Here is a 19,590-nt window from a genome sequence, read left to right as displayed (position 1 = left end):
GTTATTTCAAGGTACCTTTAAATATAAATTGAGTCCCAGAGGCAGAAAAGTCATCTACCCAGTACTGGCACATTTTAAACATGATTAAGATTTGTAAGTCAAAGCCTCAGTGACAGTAAAGGGTTTTTTTGTTCTTGTTGATGTGTCTTGAGATGAAAACATTTTAAACAGAATTCTGTGAGTTCACTCAAATTTCGCCTTGATCTTAAAACTGGCTTAATTTTGATACCAAAACTTAAGTTTGAATAACCAATACATAAAACAGAATTGGCTAACTGGAAGTTTTTTTTACCCCCAAAGCAGAACCCCAAATCAAAACAACTTATGTAAGGGATGCAGGTAACAGAAAAAGAGTCAAATAAAGCAACAGTGGTTCCTGAATTTAAGGAAGGATGCCCACTTCTCTCTCTCAAGAGGCAGATGGTCAGCTGAAAAATAAAAACATTGTATCAATAGAACACACCAAAAAAAAAAAAGATGCAGCCATCTCTGTTCATGCAATACCAAATGTTTAAGAAAAAAAACCCAAACTCCAACAAAACAACCCATAAAACTAACAAAAGGAAGGAAAATGTTGCCCAGATTTTATGACCTGATTGATGGTTGCGGGTCCTGACGGGGTTGTTCAGAATGTCATTCATGGGCAGAGAGGTCTGGAGTTAACATGAGATCAAGTTTGTGAACCCTGAAGGTGATGGCCACCTCGGATTGGGGTACATGCTGTCTTCAGTCCGTGAGCTCCTGGGTAGCAGCTTCAAGAACATGACAGCTAAGCAAGAGGATCCCCGCACATGGCTACCTTGGGTCTTGGCCCCAGTTCTCTCTTTCACTCAATTTCTTTTTCAGTATAACTGTTTTTGGTAGTGACAAGTCACTTTAGTAACCACTGTGGGCAGTGGTTTGTAAACAGACATTGACAAATACAAACAGCAGTGAAATATTTGAGCCAGACTTTAAAAGAAAAGGAGGCGATGGTGGAAATGAGGTAACTCTTCCCCAACACGGGTGAACAGACAGCTCCTGCTCTTCTAATGCTCTATGTCCATTAGGAGAGAGTAGGGCTTGTCAACAGGATGGTTACATAAAGAAGAAGCTACAGAAGAGAAAAAAGAAAGGTTCAGATTCAAATGTAATCCTTTAGCTTATAATAAAGAGCTCCTCTCTAACGAACTGTGAAAGAACAGCAGCGTGGCAGTTAACGGGATGACTTCCTCTGAGCACGGGTTTGAGCAGCAGCAGCGGCGTTGGCAGCAAAGGCAAGGGAAGAAGAGGATGCCTCAGCTGGGTCCAGGGGCAGTGGGGTTCCAGGGATACTCCTCAGGATAGGAGGGTATGGGAATGGGGGAGAAAGGTGGCACAGATGGTATGTGAAGCACAGGACACCACGTGTTATCTGGGAGAGATTATCTGGGAGAAATGCTAGCCCAGAGGGTAGCATTTGAAGTCCACCAGACAGGGCAGGAAAGCATGAGACTCTCCCCTATTTCTTTTATCCAATATAATTAGCATGGGTACATATGCATATCAGAGTGACTAAAAGAACTCACAAAAGGGCACACAATGTTTGGGTAAAAAATATATTTCCCCCCACTTATGTCTTGGCACTAGTGAATTATGCATAGATTACCTGTCCACCACTCTCCTACCTTAACAGACACCAAATTACTGAACATGTTTGCTAAGTGATACTTTCATACTTGAAAAAAATGATATGCTTCACATCAGTACAATTATTTTAGTTTTTTAAGAAAAGACAAGTCTAACATGCAGCTTACATATATGACAATTTTGCATTAACACAAAGTAGATTACACAACAGTTTTAGAAACACATTGGTTATTTTCAAACAGCAAAATGACAGTGATCTACAGCTACAGTTTAAGGCATATCAGCATATTTTAAAATTAAGAAATAGACAAAGTTCTAATGCTGTTCACAGCTTAATTTTCAATTTATTAAAAAAAATTGCCTTCATACCTACATACAATCTAGACTTTGTAGGTCATTTCTACTAAAGAGTCATCACATATGTATTCTGTCAATGGAACCAAGACTTGACAATTTCAAACACTTGCAAATGGAAGAGTGAAGGGGTCTGAATGGATGTTCTGGTCGGACCACACGGAGACAGTATGGCATGGGTTGGTGACAGCCGGAAACCTGACTGAACGGTTTGTATGTGAAACACTTACGGATATGTCAAGCAAGTGAGGAAACCAAGTCGATTTGTTTGAGGTGCACAAGATATGAAGAATAAGTTATTTTTATTGCTGGTGAGATTACAAAGCAGAGAAGGAAGATAAGTGACCTGTGCCCAGCTTTATGTTAAATGTCCCCCTGGCTAAGATGCCCTTTCTGGACAAAACCATGACCCCACTAATAAAGAGCCCAAGCTAGAAAACGTAACTTCTGAACTTCCAATAAATTCTCATAAATGTCTCTCCATCATACCCTTCTGCACGTACACCTATTACACGTATTTTAAGTCCAGGAGAAGCAAAAAGTGGGCCACTATGGTTGAACAAAAGATTTTTAGAGCTGTCTGGCTTTTAAAGAAGAGGTGATCACTGCTGGCAGTCAGCACAAGGACAAGGCCACTGAAGCAAGATCACGAAAAATGAAGCGGTCACAGGGGCGGCCTAGCATAAACATCTTTTCTTCCCCATTTTCTCCATTCCTCATTCCAGCTTTATTTGCATAGTCAGAACCAAAGACCCTCTGTAGTATCCAGTGACACTCACGATACTGTGTGTATGACACAGACTGGGACCAGTGATTTCTGACTCCCATACTGATATCAAGGGAATGCTGAATTGATGTGTTTCTTGTGGAAAGGATATAAATGTATCAATGTGGCCACTTTAAATATATTTAGTTTTTCTTTTTAAACCAAAAGATACTCAAACCATTACCTCCCTACCCCATTCCAAAAAGAAAAAAGAAATCCACCTATCCCATATGTTTCTCTTATTTTAAAGTCAGAAAAATCTCAAAGGTTTCTTACTACCGTACTTACATGCAAAGGCGAAAGCACATCCAATTAGATTTGAGGGTATCATTTATTCCGTGCAGAGCCAAGGACTACTGTGAAAAAAGGCACAGATACAGAAAGGAAAGAAGGACAGCAATAACAAACTAAACAGGGACGGGAGCAGGGGGAGAAAAAAGTTCAGAAGCAACGCATTAAAATAAAAAGCTCTCTAGTCTACATCTTTCTTTTGACTTTTTATTCCCTGACTCTCCATCTGACTTATTTTACTGTGAAAAAACTTCATGGAAAAAAAATGAATCAATAATCTTGGAATCAAAGTCAGCTGGATGCCTTTCACAGTTAGGCTCACTTTAAAAAGGTTTTAGTGATACGTTAAAAATGATTTTAAGTGATGCATTTTTAGAATGTACAAAGCACAAAAATGGTCACATGAGCGGCGGTGGAAACGGCATACAACAAAAGCATTCAAGTTCTGTCTGGTGCGAGCGTACGAGCAAATTCAGCCCACGGTTAGACTCGGCATGCCATCTAATATTTGGCTGCTCCACAGCTGGCATCACACTAGAATCATTAAAAACACGAAAGCAAAAATAAAAACCTTGGCCCGGTCCCTCTCAAACCTGTCTCTCCACCACCGTTGCTGCTCCTAGCGTGCAGTTTCTGACCCAGCTCAGTCTGGGCTTCAATGAAACTGACTTCTTACTTTGCCTACTTAAGCCCAGATCAGTTCATGGGAGACATCCCTTCTTTGCCCTAACAGTATGGTTGAGGACCAAGAGAAGGAAAGATAATTTTTATGGATTGGAATTAACTAGAGGCTTACTAGTTTTTTTTAAAAAGTGTGTCTGTGTGTCAAGGGAAGTACAGGGTATTCTGTCCTATTCACTTTATATATGCGTAATGAGTCCAGAAGGAAATGGCAGAAGTAAATAAAGTATCAGGCTTATAAAAAATGTTATTCTTTCAAGTAAAAAACAGGAGACGATAGAGGCAGAGGGACAGCTAGGAGGATCTTGTTATCAGAGGGGAAAAAATTCAAGAAGATGAAAGGATAAGCCTTATAAAGGAACAGTACAGAAAAGGGATTACATATGCCCTTTGCCACACAAAGTTGGGGTGACGGGCCATGGACGTAAAGAGGAGGCGAGTGAGCTGGCTGCGAGGAGGAAGGTGAGGAAGTTCCTTCACCACAGCTGGATTTGAAAGGCCAGCTGTTCTATTTTTTTTCTTCCCTTTCTTGCCAAATCCCAAAAGGACACCATGCAAAGGAGCCTGGATGTGAAGCTGAATTTCTCCTTTCTGTGACTTGGGTTTGTGTGGTACTGCTTCCCATTCCTACCTGAAACTGACAAAGTCCCCTCAAATCTGCACTGCAGGTGACACATCATTTACAACACATTGTTTTGAAGGATCTCTGAAAATTTTATTCTCATGATTGTTGAAAAATGTTACTGGAAGCACCGACATCCTGGCATCGGCCGTTAGGTCCTCCCTCTCAGCCCACCGAGAGCGAGTCCCACTGTGTGTGGGAAAGCGTGCTAACTGTAAGAAGTGAGGAGTCTGTGCAGAGCCCGTCACCCCTCGCAGACTCCTCTGCCAAGCAATGCTGTGTTACCCAGCTTTTGAGACTGCTGATTACAAAACTATGACTGTGTTTGCTTTTTTCAGTGGAACCTGGACCCTCTCTCAGATATTATAGTTTTATTACAGTTTGACTCGGCCAGAATTTGAGAGACAGGGGTTCAGACGCATTTGTAAAGCCATAAGCAAACAGTCAGTCTGAACAGACTCACAACCCAGACCAAATAATGTTATAATAATGCGCAGTCCATGCAAGTTTAAAAGTCGTATGAAGCTTACCCACTTGTCTGCCTACGTGCAAAGCTATCTTGGGTTTGGGTAGGTGAGGAGAAGAAATAGTGAGTTCAGGACTTTTCCCACCAATAATTAGGAAAAGTGAGTTGTCATGGCTATTCAGGTTTATAGTTCAGCTGCTGAGGTGGTGAGTTTTCCTGTCAGACGTACATGGAGCAATTTACCCTCCTTCCCTCAGTCCAAAGCAACACACAAGTAACAGGCATGCTTCCTGTTGCCACTCAGAACAGGCATGAAAGGCAAATCATTTCCTTCCCAGAAACAAAGTTCAGCTGCATAGAGCTTTTGCTGTTATTCCCTTGTTATTGGTGTCTGGGGAAAGGTAAAAATAAAAAATAAAAATAAAAAAGGACACAGATGGCAGAGATACAATATTACTGCAAAAGCAGGTGAATGCGGGACCATCCTTGGCTTGCCAGGCTTTATGTGAAGCTTGCACTGCAAGTTAAAAAACAAAACAAAAAAGTTAGAAATAATAATAAATAAAAAGGAAAGGAAAATTAGGAGCGCCAGCACCAGCATTTGGTGATGGTGAATGCTCATGCAATGATTATGGAATTGACAGAAATCAAAACCAAAAATTTGAGTAAGCTATTCTACTTGACAAGCAAAAGCAACATTTTAATACTGAATTAAAGACCACATGGTTAGTTTCCACTTGCACGTAATTTCGAATTCACAAGTAACTTCTTGAAACTGCTACATGTTCTAGTGGAGATTTATTGCTTTTTCATTTTCTCCAATTACACAAAACCATTATCTATTAGGTTAGATTTGGGCATCACATTGGTACTGAATAGTAGTTGCATCTCCCATTTCTGAGCTGAAGTAAGAGAATAAATGTGCTGTAATGACTTTGAACAATTAACTTGGAGCTCGGAATACGATGAATAGAGGACATGCTATTAATCTACTTAGGAAGGAAAAAAGGGACAATCATTATGTGGGTACGGTGACAGCCACACCAGGAGCCACCCGCTCTCGTAGGTCCAAAGTGCCGCCCAGTCCCAGACCCGCATGTCTAACCAGGCAAGTCCAAAACATGCAACTTCGCTCCTTAGCAAGAATCAATTAAAAACAACAACAACAACAACAAAGATGAATGGATGATTTGTGTAAACTCTAGTTATCAGATGCCAGGTACAGTTTTAACAGGATGCATTTTAAAACTTTCTTTTGGGATGGATGCATTTTAACCAGCAAATGCCTGCCGGCAATGGTGCAAAGCTTTCAGGAAAGAGGAACACTGTCCACTGAACAACTTACCCACGGGCAGTCCCACCACTGCGGTGCAGCCGCAGACGAGGGAAGCACCTCGGTGGCCAGAGAAGGCAGGAGGTGGGGTCCAGCTAATGGCAGTGCCAGGGTTAGTTCTACTTTGTCTGTAATCTTAGGAAATGTTATATGATCTCATGCCACTACAGGTCAAGGAGAGGTATAAAGCCTTACCTATGTTAAAAAGGGAGCATGTCATTAAAATAGAAAACACAGAATTTAGAACTATCAGAAAAACTAAGTTAGGCTCTGAGGTGGACACACAGCCGGTGCATAAATAAGCATCTCTTCTCATGTTTTCTCCCTGGAACAAAGCCAGCTCCTAAGTGGCATGTATGGCGACTCCAGCATCAACTCTGGCTGCCTGAGGAGGAGGGAGTCTCCCATTTATTTTCAAAGTGTGGCTCTGGTTGCCCTGGTTACTGTCTTTCCATGGTCCTCTCTAACCGAAACTCTCCACTGGCGAGAAGGGGCGTGGTGCTTTGTCTGTTTGATTTTTTTTTTTTACTTTCACACTTCAGGACTCCAACCAGCAATTAAACTGTTCAAATGGTAACACGCAGAAAAGGGTAGGAACCCAAAAGTTACCAAAAAAAATACGTGCCATTGTCAGGCACAAAGCCTGGTGACTATTGTGCACCAAATTAAGTCTAATTCCATTAATAATAAATGAGAACATATAAATAAGGCTGAAATATAACTCACACATACTTCACATAACTTGAAAAGCTGACACATTGCTAAGGTCCAAGGCTGGGAAGAAAAATCACCTAAAATGTTCCACAGGGCAAGGCAACACCTCCCTACACTGGCAGGTCTGGTACTAGACACACTTTTTTAAATGGAGGCACAATACTGATCAGCTCTTGGCATTTTTATTGCTTAAAGGCACATCCAGTATACATGAAATATCCTTAGAACACTGCTGGTCTTTTATAAACATTTTTGGTTCTAAAATATACCTTTATGTACGTTAGTGCTTCAGGATGAGAAAACCTCACTTTGGGTTTCCTAAGTTATGAGTCAGCAGCTTTTTCTGTTTCATTCATTCATGCCGCAGATGTGTACACACACACACACACACACACACACACACACACACCCCTACACCTCTTTTTATCTTGGGTTAGTTTGGATCAACAAGGGTATGATGCCAAAAGGCTTTAAGCTTGTCTTCGCCGCAAGAGGCGCTGTTCCTCCGAGTCTCTGGGTGGGGAGTGTCAGCCTGCGTGCCGGCCTACGGTGTGCGCAGCTGCGAAGCGCTTCCTTGAACCAGGCTGTAAGCTAAGCAACTGCTGCTCTCAGAACTCCGTCTAGCCCAACGAAATGCTCGGCCCCTGGAGTCTTTTCAGCACTTGGGTCTGTACCAGCCCCATTAAAATGACACCTCACCTACACCAACTACTTTCTATTGCTTAGAAAATGTGCTTGCTCCTTGGCTCTCTTGACATATTTTCTGCTGTCTCAGAGCTTGTTGAGTTTGTAAAGTGTAATTTAACACTCTCCATGTGCCACTGCAGCAGTGTATTTTGATTTCTACCACAGGCAACGTAACCAGATTCCTCTGGGGTGAGCCTGCTTGCTCACCGAGACTGAGCGAACAATCCCAATGGCAGGTCTCAGTTACCGTGCAGACTCAGCCCTGTCTTCTATACATGTGTTTTCAAATGTGCCTTGGCTTGCTCGAGTACCAACATTTTTATTGGTTACTTTTGTCAGCTTTTCCCCCAGGATGTTAGCACCTCAGGATGATGAGAAGGATCCTGAGCACGGTCTGAGCTGTTGTAGGCTGACTTGGAGCACGCCCAGGCCGCGTGAGGAGAGTGCACGGGCTGGCTATCCTGCTGCCACACAGCTTTCCCTCAAGGCATCTGCCTGACCACTGTGCTTCCTGTCACACGGATAGCAACAGTCACAAAACTGCACCCTCTGGTCTTCAAGGTGATTTGACAGACAGCTTCAAATCATCAGAGAACGTCAAGGGAGGCCCGAATCTCCCACTGGATTCGGGCAGCTGTTGTTGGAGTACCATAGGAGGGGGCCCCCACGAGAGCAGAATCTGACCCTTTGGCACTTTACATCAAAGCCATATTTAAAAGTGGTTTGCATGTGTGGGTATGGGCGTGTCTTCAGGGCTGTGGGGGGTGTCCTAACTGGATGGGACTGTGAGCCCATTTTCACAATAAAACAGTTCACCATCTTGCTGAGTTTAGAGGAAAACTAGTGGCCGCTAGCAGTTCTTCCAAATCTTTCCTCTGGGGAACAACAACTGGTTTGTCAAGCCTTACAATGCAGAATAGAAAAATAATTTTAACAACCATAATTTTAGGATATTCTTTACCAGGAGTCATCAGGATTGCCTCCACAGAGTAATGTAGAGAAATAAACCATCTTCTCAAAAGTCCTAGTGTTGGTGCAGAAGACACTACTGGGGACGAAAGGTTACTCCAGTCCTGACTGCCTGACCTTGTGGTCAAGTTTTATAAGTTAATGTTTGTGTACCCTTTAGAAATACTTTAAAAACCTTTATCGTCTTCCCTGCACTGTAGAGAAAATACTTGCTTTTATCTTTCTGGTAACAGACCGGTTTCCAGTCTGCAAATGGGAGAAGTGGAGACATGCAAGAAGAATCAATTGTTAGAGGCCCCGGTACACGGGGTGACACCTGCTTACTTTTTCTTATCCTTGTCTTTCTTGGTTTGCTGGGCCCCAGACTGCTGGGCCTGGGTCTGTAGCAACTGAGCGGCTGCTTTCTTCTTCTGGAAGTTGTTCACCTCCTCCTCCAGCTCCTTCTTCTTGTCTTCCACTTTCTTCTTCTCTTCTTGGTGTGTCCGCTTTAGGAGGTCAAACTTCTCGTGGAGCTGGGGAGGAAAAGAAGAGGACAGGCGTGGTGAAGGGAATGAAGAGTTTATCAGTATGAGGTTATCTGGATCTGATCAAACACAGGCTGCACCATGGGGCTGCATGCGCTCTAACCACAGGGGCGAGCAGCGAGCGTCTGGAGCTCAGGAAGGGCCAAGCCGGGACGGGAAAAGCATCCCCTGGAGCCCTGCTCTCTTTCGACACCTGGACCCTGTGGAGCTAAAGGGAACCCCTGCATGCCTTTTCTGATAATAAAATATATTTCATTGTAAAAAGCATAAAGAAGAAAATAAAAATTGTCCATGTCCGAGATAAGAAATTTGTCCATGTGGTAAGAGTTGTTCTTTATATAATGTATACCATGCATTTACTTAGAGACATATACAGTGACTACAGATGAGTATGTTGAGAAATTTCTGGCTCTTGACAAATTGAATTTCAAAAATTACCACAATGCAGAAACAAAAACTGAAAGGGAGAAAGGAAAATATTCTTACTAGGTAATTCTGGGTTTTTACCTAGCATCCACTTGGTACTTAAAACCAACTGCAAATAAGGCTCAATTTTCCTTTTTCTGCAGCAAAACTGTTGAGTGCTTTCTATTTAAATAATCTCTAAGTTTCAGTCATCTTTATGAAGATAAATTAAAAAGGGATAGTGAGAAAATTATTTAGACCATATCATTTGTAAATGTATTGAGCTATAGGTCAAGCACTCAAAATACTCATTATCATCAGAGGCAAGCCTATTACACACACTCTCTCTCTCAGTGGGATGAGTGTTACAGCAGAAATCCATGCGAACTTTTAGGAAGCAGGTCATTGGGCCCGGGCATTAGGAATGAGAGGGAGTTGAAGGGGAGCTGGAGGAGAGAGTGAGGCCCACAGAGGGGGTGTGAGCACAGGCACGGCGTACAGAGACCATCCCCTGTCAGTGCTGACCAGTCACCCGCTGTTCAGTTCACTGAGTTACGTGGCTGATAAACTGAGACAATAATCATAGTCCCAGAATCTGAAATCTTGAATTTCAGACTTGTATACTGAAGAAACAGAGAGGTGCAAAGAAAGTGGGGCCAGGTCTGGAAACCTAAGATCTCATTTTAGTTTCAGCTGTGTTAACGAGGTATATGACTGCATGAACTGCTTAACCTCTGTGACTCTCAGTTTTATCATCTGTAAAGTGGGGGAGAAGAATATCTGATCTACTTTTCTCGCTAGGTTAGCATGCCATGCGTGTGATAAAATGTATGTCGAAGTCACTTAGAACAGCATGAAGTCTCATAAAATGTGAAGTATTAATAAAACATCTTGCTTATTTCTCTCCCTTGATAAAGGACAGACAGATGCCTTACCTCTTTCTCTGCCTCTTTAAGTTCAGCTTCTTTTTCCTTCACTCTCATAACAAACATTTGTCTCATTTCTTCTTCTTTCTTCTGAAGTTCTCCCAGAAATTCATTCCTTTTTGCTTCGTATGTCTCCTGAAGGCTATTCAAACATCACAAAGACAGTGTCATTGAAACTGCACATGAAATTTCAGTTCATAGACTTTCTACCCACTTTCTTCCAAAAAGTAGACAAGGCTGCCACTTACCCTTTTAAAGGCACATAAAACGGCACCGTCTTCTTTTTAGTTATGTGGTGATCATAAAGAAAGTGCACCAAGAACCAGAGCTGACTCAACAAGCACAGTGCAGCACCAATGGGCCGTGCTGGCCATGTTTTACTTTACACATATGTATACAGGGAAAGGTGGGCTGGGCTGGCTGATATTTTCTGGATCAGCACACCAGGCAGACACCAAAGACATGATAAAGAGTTTTAGAAGATGGAGGTGGTATCGTATGGGGAGAGAAATGTAGAGGTACTAGAGCCAGACAGATCATTTTGGATTCTGGCCACAGAGACTTACTGACTGATCTGGCCAAGGGCACAGCCTCTGAGCCTCAACGCTCCCTGTTGTGGATACAACAGCACTTACCTTCCAGGGATATGATCGTGGGAATTCAATGGGGCATCGTGACTAAATCATTCAGTGCTTAACAAATGTGACCCTCTCCCCACTCATCTCCCTCCAGTCTCCAGTTTAGAAAACAGACGCAGTGAACCATCTAAAGAGACAATAGTATATCTAAGGACGTTCCACAAAGGTGCTACTTTTAACATTGTATTACCATGTATAAACAGAACAGCGAGGAGTTTTATTTTTATTTTAAATCCCATCCTCCTCCTGACTGTCTACAGAATTTAGAGCCCAATATTTTAAATTGAATGTCATGAATCAGCTTTATCTCTAAGTCAGAACCAACATATTTACAGAAATATCACCTTTGGTAACACAACTTAAGAAAATAGGGACTTCCGGCAAGATGGAGGTATAGGTGGACGCACCATACCTCCACGCACAACCAAGATTAGAACAACAACAATTTAGAGGCAGAATAACACCCAGAACTGACAGAGAATTTATCTGAATGGAAGTCGGACAGCCAAGAAGTTGAAGTGGACCCATTCATCCAGACTGGTAGGAGGGGCGGAGACGAGCGCGTGGGTCGCAGCACGCAGAGTTCGGGGAGCAGTGGGCACCTAAGGCAACTGGGAGTGAGTAAGCCATCCGGGGCATGCAGCGGGTGGACCCTGAGGATGCAAGCGGCAACTGGTGGACCCAGTGAGGCTGCGATTGTGGACCAGGACAGAGTGTGCAGCCCAGGATCCCAGAGAAGGAACTGAGATCCCAGGAGAGTGGGGCTGCTGCCATTGTTCCCTCCTGCCCACACCCCCGCCCCCGCATACAATGTCACAACCTAATGACTAGGGTGCCCAGCCCCGGTGAACACCTAAGGCTTTGCCCCTCAATGTAACGAGAGCGACCAGACTGGGAAAAAATAAGAGAGAGTGATGGCTCAAATAGAAGAACAAGTCAGTGCCCCAGAACTCATCCTTTTGAGTGACCAAGAAATAGCTAACCTATCAGATGTACAATTCAAAACACTGGTGATCAGGAAGCTCACAGAATTGGATGATTTGGGGCACAAATTAGATGAAAAAATGCAGGTTACCATAGATGATGATGAAGGAAGATGCACAGAGAACCAACAGTGATGAAAAGGAAACTGGGACTCAAAACAACAGAGTGGACCAGAAGGAAGAAAAAAGAAACCAAACAGGAAATAATGAAATAAGAATTCAAAAAAACGAGGAGAAGCTTAGGAACCTCCAGGACATCTTTAAACATTCCAACATCCGAATTATAGGGGTGCCAGAAGGGGAAGAGGTAGAGCAACAGATTGAAAACATATTTGAACAAATAATAAAGGAGAACTTCTCCATTCTGGCAAAGGAAATAGACTTCCAGGAAATACAGGAAGCTCAGAGAGCTCCAAAGAAGTTGGACCCAAGAAGAAACACACCAAGGCAAGGTAAAAATGAAGGAGAGAATCCTAGAAGCAGCAAGAAATAAGGGGACAGTCACCTACAAAGGAGTTCCCATCAGACTGTCAGCTGATTTCTCAAAAGGGACCTTACAGGCAAGAAGGGGCTGGAAAGAAATATTCCAAGTCATGAAAAACAAGGACCTATATCCCAGATTACTCTATCCAGCAAAGCTCTCATTTAGAATGGAAGGGCAGATAAAGTGCTTCTCAGATAAGGTCAAGTTAAAGGAGTTCATCATCACCAAGCTCTTATTTTATGAAATGTTAAAGGGACTTATCTAAGAAAAGAAGATTAAGAAAAAACATGTATAGTAAAAGGACAGCAAACTCACAATTATTAACAACCACACCTAAAGCAAAACCAAAAGAAACTAAGCAAACAACTAGAACAGGAACAGAACCACAGAAATGGAGATCACATGGAGGGTTAGCAACAGGGGAGTGGGAGGAGGAGAGAGGGGGAAAAGGTACAGAGAATAAGTAGCATAGACTGTAGGTTGAAAATAGATAGGGCGAGGGTAAGGATAGTATGGGAAATGCAGAAGCTAAAGAGCTTATAAGTATGACACATGGACATGAACTAAAGGGGGAAATGTGGGTGGGAGAGGGTGTACAGGGTGGAGGGGAGTGAAGGGAGAAAATGGGACAACTGTAAAAGCATAATCAATAAAATATGTTTTTTAAAAAAGGAAAATATGTACCCATGCCCATACAAACAGAAACATTTGGTGACATTTTTATAAGGTGCTATTGCTATCTCTCCCTTGCAGTCCCCTAAAACAAGAGTTGTCACAGTAACATGAGCCTGCTGAATTATCCACTTTTACCCATGGACCAAATTCATCCAGAGTGCTAACTCCACACTGGATAGCACCTGTGGATGACCCCAGGCACCACAGAGAGCCACCCCGGCATTCACAGTTGTCCTTTAGAAAAAGAAAAGGGACATTCAGGTGGTGGGAGTGCTTGTGCATGTAGACAAAGAACTAAACAATTAGCCCTGGCTGGTGTGGCCCAGTGGAATAAATGCTGGCTTGGGAAGCAAAGGGTCGCTGGATCAATTCCGAGTCAGGGCACATGCCTGGGTTGCCAGCTAGGTCCCCGGTCGGGGGTGCACAAGAGGCAACCACACATTGATGTTTCTCTCCCTCTTTCTCCCTCCCTTCCCTTCTCTCTGAAAATGAAGAGATGAAATCTTAAACAGTAAAGAAATAATTAGAAAACGTCTTAACTAGGATTGTTTCTACTTCTACAATCAATGCTTTTATTGACTAATTAAAAGCAGGTTCTCCTGCTCTCAAGAGTATCAACACTATCAGTTAATGAGGAATCCTGTGTTTTGAGTTTCCAGAGGTATATTCAGCTTCCACGTTATTTTATGAGACTGAAACAAGTTTAGCCAACATTAATGTTGGTTAATATTAATGGTGATATTTGGACTTGAAAATTTAAGATACACAGCCACAGAGATATAGAAATGTATCAATAATAGAACAAAGTAATTCATGAATTTGATTTTGTTAGCTTCTGATAAACCCTTGATCACCATTATTTTGGGTCAGAATCGCCAAAGGCAAAAAATGGCTTGTCCCTGCTATGGAATTTGGGGGGGGGGGGGGGTTGGTTTTTTGATGATTTTAGGATAATAAATACATCTTGTCTGCTTTCTCACAAGCAGTGGGACACTGTTTATAGAAATGCTACCAAGAAACACCACCCAAAATATGCTTCAGAGATCACTAGTTGAAGGGATCCTAGAGGGGTTCGCAAGTCCAAAGAATAAAGAAAGACGCTCTGTGCGATCTCCCTTTAGGACAGACGGCGCGCAGGGCTCCCAAACCCAGCAGCACACCAGGGGCGCCTGGGCATGTTTTCCTGGGCTTTCGTACACAGTGCCCCACTCCGCTCCTGGACATGCTGATTCAGGACGTCGGGTTAAGGCAAACTAACCTGTTATTTTTAAACGCTCCCCAAATAATTTGATATAACCAGTTTGCCATCCACTGCTTATTTTAATTGCTCCGAAAAGCCTTTCAGTAAAGAACCTATTTAAGTTGATTGACTTAGAACTCCCCAGAGATGTTTCATCAGGGAAACTCTAAAGAAGTAATCCACGGTGCCCTGGCTGGGCGGCTCAGCTGGCTGGAGCGTCGGCCTGTACACTGAACAGTTGTGGGTTTGATTCCTGTCAGGACACACACCTACATTGTGCGTCTGACCTCTGGTCAGGGTGTATATGGGAGGCAACTCTTTTTCTCTCTTCCCCTCTCTCTAAAATCAGTAAACACATCCTCAGATAACCCACAGAGAGAATGTGCTTTGGACACTGCTACCCAGAATACTGAGAACGCTCCCGATGACTCTGCCTCACCTAGTCCCAGCCACAACCTACCTTGTGCTCCAGTTTCTAGAGATACATTTTCACACTGTGGGTCATGACCCAGTCAAGAGTCTTAACCAATATGTTAAAAAGAAAAAGTTTGAGAGAATAGGACAGAAAATACCAGAGTGCAGTACAAACAATAAGGGCAAATACTACTTCATGAGATGTGTACACTTGGATCCCAACATAGAACAGGTTTTACAGTAGAGGGTGCGTCTTAAATTGCAAAGCCGTGTCCTAGAGAAAGACTAAGGAGCAGTGCTGCTGCTGGCCAGGTGGCCTCGGCCAAGAGTCCGGTAGCGGTTTGACATCCTGGGCTGGAACAGGAAAAATGGGCTCAATTAATGCGACTCATTAGGTCGCTGTATCCTAAGAAGTCTGGCATTGGAAATGATCAGCAACACATAAGAAAGACATCATAAAACCTCATTCCAAGGAGTCACAACTATAGTAAGTGATTTAGAAATGACTCAGAACCACAGCATGCACAGAATAAATATTCCCCAGGATCCTCTGCCCGTTGAAATGTCCATGAGGTAGCAGAATCCCTTCCCGCTGCCTCCAGTCAGTGAAATCCTGTCCAGAAGGGACTGGTTCTACACTATCCACGCACAGACATCTAAAGCGATGGTATCCTTTGCAATTTTTAGCTCTTCGAACTTAACTTTTAATTGCAGTTATGAACACTCTTTCTAAGTGAGAAATTTTTCATAAGGTTTTAGGCCGGTTTGAAATTAGGATTTTTCCTTCTTGTTTTTCTCCTGATAGCCCTTGGTTGAGGCAGGTTTTGTTCATGGAAGTCAAGGGAAGGGAGAATGAATACAGATGCTTTGGTTTATCCTTCGTTCTAACAATTTACACAGCACAATTCCCTCTGAACATGCCAGAGTCTCCTGGAACCACCTAGTGGGGGGCATGCCAGGGTGTAACACACCACCTTTGTTTATGGAGCAGTTTACACGTGGGAATTCACAAATCCTCACAACAGCCCAGTGAGGTCCATGTTATCACCTTCCACGTCAGAGATAGAGAGATCTGGACACGGAGCATTTAGCGGCCTGTTCAATTCACACAATGAGGAAGCGACAGAGCGGGAGCTGCACCCAGGCCACTGGCTCCGAGGGGAGCTCTGCCCACTGCGCTGCACTGCTCGGTCGCCGAGCCGAGGTCTGCACACTGTTAACAACAACAACAACGACAACGACAACAAACATGTCTCAGGGCCCAAGAACTTTGTGATCTCTCGAGAGAAGGGTGGTCACTGAGCTCGTTCTGTGACCTGACAGGCGGAGTCGAGGAGAAGGGGTATTCTGAGGTGAGGAAGGAGTGGTGCAGACAGGGACTGCTGGGCACAGGGCAGTGGCATCGCAGGAGGAAAGCAGGGACAAGACCGGTCCCCAATCGCGTCCTGCATCCCTTCCCTCTACTCCAAATGCCAGCCAGAAAGGGGCAGTGGGGCCGCGGGTCGGGGGCTGGCAGGAGCTCGGCTTGGGTTGCTACCTGGCCCGTCATACAGAAAGTGCTTTTACTAGAACTGACTGTGTCCTGGTCTGCCCCACTCCTTGTTTTACAGAGGAGGGCACTGAGGCCCAGACAGGTTGAGGAGCTGAGTACAGTAGGGTCAAGACTTGAACCCAGACTTCTCACTCTTCGCGCAAGCTCTTAGGCCCTGCCTGCGTGCCTAGATCTGGAGGAAGGGCAGGGCCAAAGGAGTTTGAGTTTATCCCAGTTTTTTTGTTCCGTCTCTATGCATGGGAAAAAAAAACCTTCATGAAAAAATAAAGACAGCCTCTCCCACACAAAATCCATTTTTCATCAGGTTCAGAAACCACAGAGCAGGCCTGATTTTATAGGGAATCTTTTTTGGTTGATGCATTTCAAGGTTCAGTTAGCTAAACTTGCTGGCATGAAAAGGCATTTTCTACCTTGACTCAGAAAGCGACCTTTCAGGTGACTGAACAACGCCAGTGTTACAAGCCCCCAGCGTGGGACTAGAGGATGAAAACTAGGCCAGAGGTCACCTTCTGCTGGGGTCTCCATCTGTTCTGGCCAACGTTCTTGCACAGGCTCACCGCACTCCACCGAGGCGCTGCACCAGGAGACCAGCACAGACTTGACCAAACCACCTCAGTAGCAATTCAAGAAAATAAACCCCCTGCCATCCCAATGGTGACTCGGATCCCGGAGGGTGGAGTCTGCCACACAACCCTCAGGCTGCCTCTGGCGCCATGCCAGCCAGCCCCCAGGTAGCAGAGTGTGAGTTGCAGGGCTCGCCACAAAGGAGGAGGGAAACAGTCTTTCCCAGGACCTGTGGCCCCCTGTCGGTGGAGACCCGGGGCCCAGACGTGCCTCACATCTATACTGAAAAACTGCAAAGGCTCAGTGTGGACAAAGCAATGCCGTCCTGCGAGCCTGGCCTGACTACCCACCTTCCACTGACATTTCACCAAGCCAGGTACCCCACCCTGGCAGACCCCCCAGACCCCCACTGGGCTCTGGCACGGCCTGGGCCTTTGCTAAGCCTCTAATTCTACAGTGATTTCAATTGTTTCCTCTTCACATTTGCCTCTTCATAGCCATCCATCAATGACGTGGGAAAATCCATAAGGAATTTTCTGTAAGTTATCCCCTTTCTTAGTCATTTGTTATTAGAATTGTATATTGAGCCACTCAAAGCTAGTAGGACACTTCCAAAAGAGCCAGTCTTGGGAAGTCAAACTTATTTGGCAAAAATGAATGAGGCGAACTGTAGGGAGCAGCCACACTTTTGTAACTGCCTGGGCCAGGCTCTGGGCCTCTCTGATGAAGAACACTTGTTCAAAACTCACCCACTTCCTACTCATAGGACCCTGGGAATGTTGCTTACACATTCAGTTCCTCAGTTTCTTCATCTGCAAACTGAGGATGAGAATGACATCAACTGCACTGACGGTTGAGATAATGCAAACAAAGTGGTTGTCAGAGGGACCTGGCAAACATGATGCTACATGAGATAAGCCAGTCAGAGAGAGACAAATACCGTATGATTTCACTCCTATGTGGAGTCTAATGAACAAACTGAACAAGGAGAATGGGGAGCACAGGGTGACAGCTCTGATGGGGGTGGGGGGAGGTTACTGGGCAGAGGGATTGAGCAAACAGGAAAAAGGACTCATGAACATGAACGACAGTGTGATGACTGCTGCAGGGGAGGCAGGTATAAGGGGACTAAATGGTGATGGAAAAAATACAATGAAAAAATGAAAAATAAAGTGGTTATCATAATGCCCAGCAATATATGTGTTTAACCTACCCCTAGTAGGTGCTTCCCTCCTGATATTTCAATCCAACAAGCAATTCTATGATGCACTACAACACACAGCCTGCCCTGGGTACACACAACTGCCATGTGGCCTCCTACCTGAAGGGCTTGCTGTCAGGGTCAGTGTCCTTGAACCCCATCTCCTCGAGCTTACAGCGCCGATACAATTCATAATGGCGAGTGTGGGTCTGTTCCCGCAAATCTTCCATGTTCACGCGGATCAGCATCTCCCGAAGTTTCACAAAATCACAATGATTTTCATTCTCAACTGTAAGAGATGGGGGAGAGGGGAAGTGGGGGGTGGTGAGGCTGCTATCAGCAATAATGTCATTGAAACTGGAAGTGATGTTTCCAACATGTTACCAATGCTCCTGAAATCTCTGAGGACTCAAAGCCACCTTAAGATCCCTTACTAGATTGACCTTACTCCCCCACTGAAGGCAAGATTTCCAATATGGACCATAGTATCGAGGACAGGAGTGACTGCCCAGTGCCTGCTCAGTGCAGGGCACTGCGGAAAAGGACATACAAATGATGCCTTCACTCTTCATAATAATTCTGCCAAGTAGGCACTGTGACTCTTGCTTTGCAGATATGGAAGCATGGCTTTGCTCGGTTAGAGGAAGCAGAATCTGAATTCAAACAGCGTGATGTCTGGCTTCAAAGACAGGCCTGTTTCTACCACTCCATGCTGTCTGGAGCTGTACAAGGCTTTTTTTCCATACCATCTCCTTTAATCTGATCAATGCTATGAAGAATATTTTCTTATAGAGAAATTGGTAAACTTTGTAAGAATTGTAACTTTCCTAGGATTTCAAAGGTATCTCTTTCTTTCCTCACAGATTTATGGCCTTTATTCAGAACAGAGCAGCAGAGAACTCACATATCTCAAACCAATGAAGGAGCTTTCTGGGACCATCCCTTAAGCTACAGCGTTGCAGGTCCTGCTGCAGAACACACGACATGGGCAGGTGTAGAGTCCTAGCCCATCCAAGTGGCACATGGGAAGCTCCTTCAGGTCAGAGACTGTGGTCCTGTCTCAGTGCCAAACACAGGTCCGCTGTTCCCCTAATTCCCTGATGTTTACTGCGATAACACTTACCTGGAGGACAATGTCTCCAGAGACAAACAAGCATGGAGAAACAACCATTCTCTTGCTTGCAAGAAACTCTCTGCAGCTTTCTTATACTTTACTGATGAAACTGGCTCACAGTCCTAGGGAGGGACTCTTTTCTATCAGGATTTCTAGTGAATTTCCCATGCAATCGATCCTTCTTTAGGGACTGCCTCACTGGCACTAGGGTTTTGCAGTCACTCCTTTCCATCATCACCGTTGTCCCACCTGGTCACTGTTTCTTCCCACCTTGATGGCTGCCAGGTGGACAACCCTGCCCATGATTAAGGACCTCCCCAGCCACAGTGGGGAGGGAGGAAGGTGGGCGGCAGGCACAGGGTTAAGTGCGGGGGATCCC

At 44.3% G+C, this 19,590-nt stretch overlaps 1 protein-coding gene across 4 annotated transcripts in view; it reads right to left on the bottom strand.

The window, feature by feature from the left end:
- Positions 1 to 19,590, bottom strand: part of SEPTIN11 (septin 11) — a 90,113-nt gene continuing 70,523 nt past the window's right edge. For 2 of the 4 annotated variants that reach the window (XM_028505874.2, XM_036022541.1), the window contains 4 exons: positions 18,218 to 18,386; positions 10,356 to 10,488; positions 8,816 to 9,003; positions 1,716 to 5,305 (listed from right to left, as the gene is read on the bottom strand). In XM_028505874.2, coding sequence (XP_028361675.1) covers positions 5,290 to 5,305; positions 8,816 to 9,003; positions 10,356 to 10,488; positions 18,218 to 18,386 — 506 coding nt within the window. In that variant the 3' untranslated portion in view covers positions 1,716 to 5,289. The other 2 variants (XM_036022540.1, XM_036022539.1) reach the window with 2 other exon arrangements.

This window comes from Phyllostomus discolor, chromosome 1 (genome assembly GCF_004126475.2).
Source record: "Phyllostomus discolor isolate MPI-MPIP mPhyDis1 chromosome 1, mPhyDis1.pri.v3, whole genome shotgun sequence".
Classification (NCBI taxonomy): domain Eukaryota; kingdom Metazoa; phylum Chordata; class Mammalia; order Chiroptera; family Phyllostomidae; genus Phyllostomus; species Phyllostomus discolor.
This window is presented reverse-complemented; position numbering and strand designations above follow the sequence as displayed.